Source organism: Silurus aristotelis, assembly GCF_946808225.1.
Source record: "Silurus aristotelis genome assembly, chromosome: 19".
In the NCBI taxonomy this organism is placed as follows: domain Eukaryota; kingdom Metazoa; phylum Chordata; class Actinopteri; order Siluriformes; family Siluridae; genus Silurus; species Silurus aristotelis.
The window spans coordinates 24,294,344-24,301,518 of record NC_139592.1 but is presented as its reverse complement, the minus strand read 5'-3'; the positions used below and the strand labels follow the sequence as shown (position 1 = coordinate 24,301,518).

At 43.4% G+C, this 7,175-nt stretch overlaps 2 protein-coding genes across 5 annotated transcripts in view; both read right to left on the bottom strand.

The window, feature by feature from the left end:
• Window positions 1-801, bottom strand: part of trappc1 (trafficking protein particle complex subunit 1) — a 3,580-nt gene extending 2,779 nt beyond the window's left edge. The window contains exons 1-2 of one of the 4 annotated variants that reach the window (XM_083569673.1): window positions 659-801; window positions 1-62 (exon numbers count right to left, since the gene is read on the bottom strand). The exon at window positions 1-62 is cut by the window's left edge and continues 37 nt beyond it. In XM_083569673.1, the coding sequence (XP_083425799.1) occupies window positions 1-62; window positions 659-724 (128 nt within the window). In that variant the 5' untranslated portion in view covers window positions 725-801. Of the gene's footprint in view, window positions 66-439; window positions 568-658 lie in introns of those variants that run through there. The other 3 variants (XM_083569674.1, XM_083569675.1, XM_083569676.1) reach the window with 3 other exon arrangements.
• Window positions 802-2,973: 2,172 nt separating this feature from the next.
• gp1ba (glycoprotein Ib platelet subunit alpha) lies at window positions 2,974-5,736 on the bottom strand. Its single transcript, XM_083521639.1, has 3 exons — window positions 5,640-5,736; window positions 5,216-5,490; window positions 2,974-4,970 (listed from the first exon to the last, which is right to left on the bottom strand). The coding sequence occupies exons 2-3, from the start codon at window positions 5,487-5,489 to the stop codon at window positions 3,187-3,189; spliced, it is 2,058 nt and encodes a 685-aa protein (XP_083377765.1). The 5' UTR covers window position 5,490; window positions 5,640-5,736; the 3' UTR covers window positions 2,974-3,186.
• Between the last annotated feature and the right edge of the window lie 1,439 nt (window positions 5,737-7,175).

The window sequence follows — 7,175 nt, the reverse complement described above, 5'->3', positions numbered from 1 at the left end:
CACTCGCTGTAGTGTAGACACGTTCCATTACGGTCAAATATATACAGATTATATACAGTCATCTGCGAGCACGAGCACGAGCACGCACACACACACACACACACACACACACACACACACACACACACACACACACACACACACAAATAGATTATTAATCATGAAGCCCAGTCCATTGATTTCCAAATCAGGCAACATTAATATTATCTGAATTCATGTTATAATTAAATTATTAAATGTCCCGGTTTGTGACGTCATACAGTCATAGTCAGATTTATCCTACACAGGATACAACACGTCCCCTGTACAACTCACACGTACACATCATCCCCATCCCCCCCCCTTAACTCATATACATTTATTAATTACAAACTCTATCAATTATTTAACCGAATCGAGTTTCACACAAACACCAATAAATATCGCGATTATAAAAATGTGTGTTTTAATGGATCAGTAAACACAAATCCTAGCCTTTAATTCCTTCGGTTTACTTCCGTTCTGCAGCAGGGTCCTCTACACACACACACACACACACACACACACACACACCGCCCTGCCTGCACACACACACACACACACACACACACACACACACACACACACACACACACACACACACACACACACACAGCCCAAACAGTGCTGTAATACACACAGCGCAGTCCAGGTGGAGATCTGCTCCTCCTTCTGTAGGTATCTCCGGGTCTTTGTGAAAACACATTTATCTCCTAATGTTTTGTAACAGGCATCTCAATTGAATACCTTCTCTCAGGTCCAGAACCCAAACACGGCGCTGTCACTACTGCGCATGCGTCTCTCTTTCTCTCTCTCTCTCTCTCTCTCTCTCTCTCTCTCTCTCTCTCTCTCTCTCTCTCTCTCTCTCTGTGTGTGTGTGTGAGAGAGACAGACACAACATTTTTAGACTCCTGATTGGCCGCTGGATCGTATGTCAGCATATCCGCCATCTTGGTTTGGGGAAGAAGTTCTCTGTAAATAAAAAGAAAGTAAAAACAGAGCTGCGGATTTTCTGCATCAACATAAATCCAAGTGTGTATTTATTACCTGGTCTCTAATCTGCATGAGCTACAAACACCTCCACATCTCCAGCTTTTCAAAATCTCCAGTTTGACTTGTTAGAAAATAATTTAATAAAATTTGTGATCTTGTGTTTTTTTGTGTGTATATTCTGTGTACAAATATACAGTGTGTGTTTGTGTGTGTGTGTGTGTGTGTGTGTAGAGAATGTGATGGTCAGTGTGTGTGTGTGTGTGTGTGTGTGTGTAGAGAATGTGATGGTCAGTGTGTGTGTGTGTGTGTGTAAAGAATGTGATGGTCAGTGTGTGTGTGTGTGTGTGCGTGTAGAGAATGTAATGGTCAGTGTGTTTGTGTTTGTGTGTGTGTGTGTGTAGAGAATGTGATGTTCTGTGTGTGTGTGTGTGTATGTGTGTGTGTGTGTGTGTGTGTGTGTGTGTGTGTAGAGAATGTGATGGTCAGTGTGTGTGTGTGTGTGTGTGTGTGTGTGTGTGTGTGTGTGTGTGTGTGGATAATGTGATGGTCAGTGTGTGTGTGTGTGTGTGTGTGTAGAGAATGTGATGGTCAGTGTGTGTGTGTGTAGAGAATGTGATGTTCTGTGTGTGTGTGTGTGTGTGTGTGTGTGTGTGTATGTGTGTGTGTGTGTGTGTGTGTGTGTGTAGAGAATGTGATGGTCAGTGTGTGTGTGTGTGTGTGTGTGTGTGTGTGTGTGTGTGTGTGTGTGTGGATAATGTGATGGTCAGTGTGTGTGTGTGTGTGTGTGTGTGTAGAGAATGTGATGGTCAGTGTGTGTGTGTGTAGAGAATGTGATGGTCAGTGTGTGTGTGTGTGTGTGTAGAGAATGTGATGGTCAGTGTGTGTGTGTGTGTGTGTGTGTGTGTGTGTGTGTGTGTGTAGAGAATGTGATGGTCAGTGTGTGTGTGTGTGTGTGTGTGTGTGTGTGTGTGTGTAGAGAATGTGATGGTCAGTGTGTGTGTGTGTAGAGAATGTGATGGTCAGTGTGTGTGTGTGTGTGTAGAGAATGTGATGGTCAGTGTGTGTGTGTGTGTGTGTGTGTGTGTGTGTGTGTGTGTGTGTGTGTGTGTAGAGAATGTGATGGTTAGTGTGTTTGTGTGTGTGTGTAGAGAATGTGATGGTCAGTGTGTGTGTGTGTGTGTGTGTGTAGAGAATGTGATGTTCTGTGTGTGAGTGTGTGTGTGTGTGTGTGTGTGTGTGTGTGTGTGTGTGTGTGTGTGTGTGTGTAGAGAATGTGATGGTCAGTGTGTGTGTGTGTGTGTGTGTAGAGAATGTGATGGTCAGTGTGTGTGTGTGTGTGTGTGTAGAGAATGTGATGGTCAGTGTGTGTGTGTGTGTGTGTGTGTGTGTGTGTGTAGAGAATGTGATGGTCAGTGTGTGTGTGTGTGTGTGTGTGTGTAGAGAATGTGATGGTCAGTGTGTTTGTGTGTGTGTGTGTGTGTGTGTGTGTGTGTGTGTGTGTGTAAAGAATGTGATGGTCAGTGTGTGTGAGTGTGTGTGTGTGTGTGTGTGTGTGTGTGTGTGTGTGTGTGTGTGTGGATAATGTGATGGTCAGTGTGTGTGTGTGTGTGTGTGTGTAGAGAATGTGATGGTCAGTGTGTGTGTGTGTGTGTGTGTGTGTGTGTGTGTGTAGAGAATGTGATGGTCAGTGTGTGTGTGTGTGTGTGTGTGTGTGTGTGTGTAGAGAATGTGATGGTCAGTGTGTGTGTGTGTGTGTGTGTGTGTGTGTGTGTGTGTAGAGAATGTGATGGTCAGTGTGTGTGTGTGTGTGTGTGTGTGTGTGTGTGTGTGTGTGTGTGTGTGTGTGTGTGTGTGTAGAGAATGTGATGGTCAGTGTGTGTGTGTGTGTGTGTGTGTGTGTGTGTGTGTGTGTACAGAATGTGGAATGTGAGTGTAGAGAGGACATTTCAGTGAAACTCTGCAGAAAGGAATTTTTTTATTTATTTCTTAGTAATTTGTATATGAACTTCAGTAGAATAGAAAACAGAACTGAGAGTTAAACTTTATAAAACTTAAGATAAAAAGTGAAACATGAACTCAAAACTCCGTTCAATTAAACTTGAGCAACGCAAACTGGTGTATCTGTCAGTGGCTCTTTTTTCATCCTAACAGAATATTGCCAGCTTCCTGTTCTCCTCATCTCATCTCCCACTCCCCCACCAGCCACTCTGTCTCTCCTCTTCTGTCCTCCATCACACTCCCTCTCTCCTCCCTGAGAATAAGGCTGTATCGTGTCTTTTCTCTCTCCACTGCTATTTCTCCTCTCCCTTTATCTCTCTCTGTTATTCCCAAGCAGTTCTCCTCCACCTCCCTCCATTCCTTTAGCTCTTCCTCTCTGCTTATCACTCTGTATAAAGTTTTCCTGAACACTTCCTTCCTGTCTTTAGTTTCTGTCTCTCTGTGCAGAGTCACTGCTGGACACAAGACTATTTTAGACACAGCATCACTTCCTCTTTTATTTTCTTCTTCCTTATTCCCGGTTCCTTCTGTCTTATCATCCGCTTCACCATCATCTTCTCCTTTTGTGATGAAAAGAACAGAACGGAAGACTGGCTGAGTTTCTTGTATCATCTCTGTGGGTAAAAGTGGCACTTTTTCCTCCTTGGTTCTGTTCATGGTTACTGACTCTCCTGCTGTGACCCGATATGCCTTTAGGGCCACACCCTGGATGCAGTGGCACTGCCGTTTGATTGGTCTGTAAAGTGTGATGTACATGAGAATGAGCCAGAGAAAGAGCATACAGGCAAAAATGGCAGAGAAAATACACAATAACAAAACAGTGATAAATAACCACCAGCACCACGGCACTGAGCTCTGACCACTACTGATCTCCGAGACAACTCCCTTTGCTTGCCCTGTCACCATGGTAACTGAGCTTATAGTGGCTATTGTAGTTGGAATAGGGGTAGAACTGGACTCAGCAGTCTTTGGTGTACTTGTTGGTTTATATGTTGGTGTAGACGTTGGCGTTGTTGGTATAGACACTGCCGTTGGCGTAGATGTTGGTGTTCTTGTAGTAGAGGTTGGCCTGGTCATTGTAGTAGATATTGGTGTGGTTAGTGTAGACGTTGATGTTGTTGTAGTAGACGGTGTGGTTGGTGTAGATGTTGATGTTGTTGTAGTAGATGTTGGTGTGGCTGTTGTAGATGTTGCTGTTGTTGGTGTAGACGTTGTCATGGATGTTGTAGTAGACATTGGCATAGTCTTTGCCGTAGTTGTTGGTGTAAAAATTGGTGTAGTTATTGGCATAACCATTTGTGTAGTTGTTGGTGTAGATGTTGACGTAGTGGTTGGGATAACTGTTGTTATGAGCTTTGATTGGATGATGGTTGTGGTCAGTCCAGTGGTTGATGTTATTTGAGGTGTTTGAATGGTGGAGGGTTGTGACTCAGTATCTGAAGTGCAGAACTCCTCATCCTTCAGCTCCAGTATAGCTCGACCCTGTAGTTCAGGCGGCGCAGAACACGTTACATTCTCCGGGACATTCTCGATGCTGGAGGGCCCGGTGTGGATGTAGACATTATGACCCTGATTGTCCAGGTAGCCCTGCAGGTAGCTTACCTGACACGTACAAACCCAGTTATTTTTTGAAAGGAAGACATATGGTAGCTCAGGTTTTGAAGCAAAAAAATCATCTGGAAGGTGCTGGAGATGATTCTCCTCCAGATCAAAGTTTTTAAGGCTGCTAGAGGAAATGTGCTGCAGCAGGTGTGATGGCAGGATGTTCAGTTTGTTCCGTGAAAGGTTAATGAGCTCTAGAAGTGGAAGGTCAATGAAGGTTGCATTGTCAAGAGAACTGATGGCATTTCCATCCAAATAGACCTCCATAAGAGAAGGACTGGAGTTAAATGTAGCTCTGCCCAAACCAGTCAGTTTGTTATTAGATAGCCGCAAAACACTCAGGTTTCCCAGCACAGAACCTGAGAGATAGAAAGTCGAAGTATGAAATACAGTATTACACAGTCTGGGATAAACAATAATATTGCAAATGGAAGTCACATTAAGATTGGTTGGAGTGTGAGAAGTGATGTTCCTCTGGAAAAGCAGATGATCAGGACTTAAGGAATCACTGAGATGTACATGTTTCATTTTAGTCGAGATACATGGCTAAATATTCATTTACGTCAGGAAGGAAACGGCCCCGCTCACATTCCTGAACACTTACCCGAATGGTTGATGGTGCTGATGAGGTTCTGGCTCAGGTCCAGCTCATGAAGGTGTGTGAATGTGCTGTAGGCAGCCCAGGAAAGAGAGATGAACGCATTCTGAGAGAGGACGAGTGTCTGTGTTTCAGGATCTATCCCATCTGGCACTGTGGTGAGACCCTGACTTTCACAGCTCACACGAGGTCGGTGGTCTTTGTCCCTGTCTCTGAGGCAACCACCGATGGTTATTTCCATGGAGTGTCGAAAGACAAGGAGGAAGACGATGAGGAGCATGCTGATGAGAAAACCACATAAACATTAGAATGTCCAAAAACTTAACAAGTTTAACAAAAACAAAAACAAAAACAAACAAAAAAAAAAATATATATATATATATATATAAAGAAATATATACAATTAATAATAATAAAAATAAAGAATAACCTTAAGGCTGTGTTTCTGCTGTTGAGACACTACATATACACACACGCCACACACACACACACTGATCCTTACTTTACACACTTCACTTTTTAACAACACTATCATGAAACACCACATTTCCTTTGATAGCAACAGTGAGCTGTGGGTTTGGGTGGGTGGGGGTGGGTTGGTGTGTGTGTGTGTGCTTGTGTTAGTTAGCAGAATCCGATGGCAGAGGATGACTCCTCCATGACTCGTTGTGATCACTGGGTATTATAAAGCAGTGTATGCAGGTGTGTAATATAAATCCACACAACACACCATCAACACCATTAACTAAAATGTGTAAAGGATATTAGAAAGTGTATGATTGATAACTTTCTTCTGCTCAACTCAGATAAGACAGAAGTACTTTTACTAGGACCACATGCAGCTAGAAGTAAACTTTCTGATTCTGTAGCATCTCTGGATGGTGTTTCTGTTTCAGCGTGTACAGCAGTCAAAGACCTTGGTGTGATTATTGACCCGAGTCTTTCCTTCGAGTCTCATGTGAATAATATCACCAGGATCTCCTTCTTTCTCCTTAGAAATATTGCTAAAATTAGAAATATGATGTCGTTACAGGATGCAGAAAAACTAGTAGATGCTTTTGTAACATCTAGATTAGACTACTGTAACGCTTTACTGTCTGGGTGTTGGAGTAAGTGCAGAAATAAGCTTCAGTTAGTTCAGAATGCAGCAGCAAGAGTCCTCACTAGATCTAGAAAATATGAGCACATCAGCCCTGTTTTAATCATCTACACTGCTCCCAATTACATCTCACACTGATTATAAAATACTACTACTGACGTATAAAGCACTTAACGCTCTCACGCCGCAGTATCTGAGTGAACTTCTGTACCAGTATGATCCTTCACACCTACTTAGATCAAAAGGTGCAGGCTATTTGTTGGTACCTCAAATAATGAAGACTCCAGCAGGGGGCAGATGTTTCTCTTATAAACCCCACAGTTATGGAACAACCTTCCAATCAGTGTTCGGGACTCAGACACAGTCTCAGTGTTCAAGTCGAGGCTGAACACATATTTATTTAGTGGAGTCTTTAGTCAGTAGGTGTTTGTGAGGTAAAGGAGCAGATCTGGAGGATCATGGATATGGAGTGTTTGGTGAACTGGGATATTTGTATGCTGTCGTCTCCTCACTCTCACACGTTCACTCAGGTTTGTTAATGGTGGTGTGGTGGGTCGTCTCTTATCCCAGAGATCCTCATGTCTGTGTTTCCTTCTGCTTCTCCCTTTTAGTTCTGCTGCTACAGTGAGTCTTGCCGGAGTCCAAACTGCACAGTGACATTAACTTTCATACAACAATAAGGACACTTACCAATCCATATCCTTCTCTTCCTGTCACCCTCTTCTCTCTCTCTCTCTCTCTCTCTCTCTCTCTCTCTCTCTCTCTCTCTCTCTCTCTCTCTCTCTTGGTCGAGTTAAACATGCTCCTGACGTTCCAGTGACCACTGTTCCTGCCCCTCTTCCCTTTGTCGATCTTCCCATTTCGTCC

What these genes read in the sequence shown, in the direction of transcription:
- gp1ba (XM_083521639.1), bottom strand. Translation starts at nt 5,489, where the DNA reads ATGCTCCTCATCGTCTTCCTCCTTGTCTTTCGACACTCCATGGAAATA. An exon ending in CAGCACCATCAACCATTCGG is followed by an intron (nt 4,971 to 5,215) that starts GTAAGTGTTCAG and finishes TCTATCTCTCAG; the next exon opens with GTTCTGTGCTGGGAAACCTG.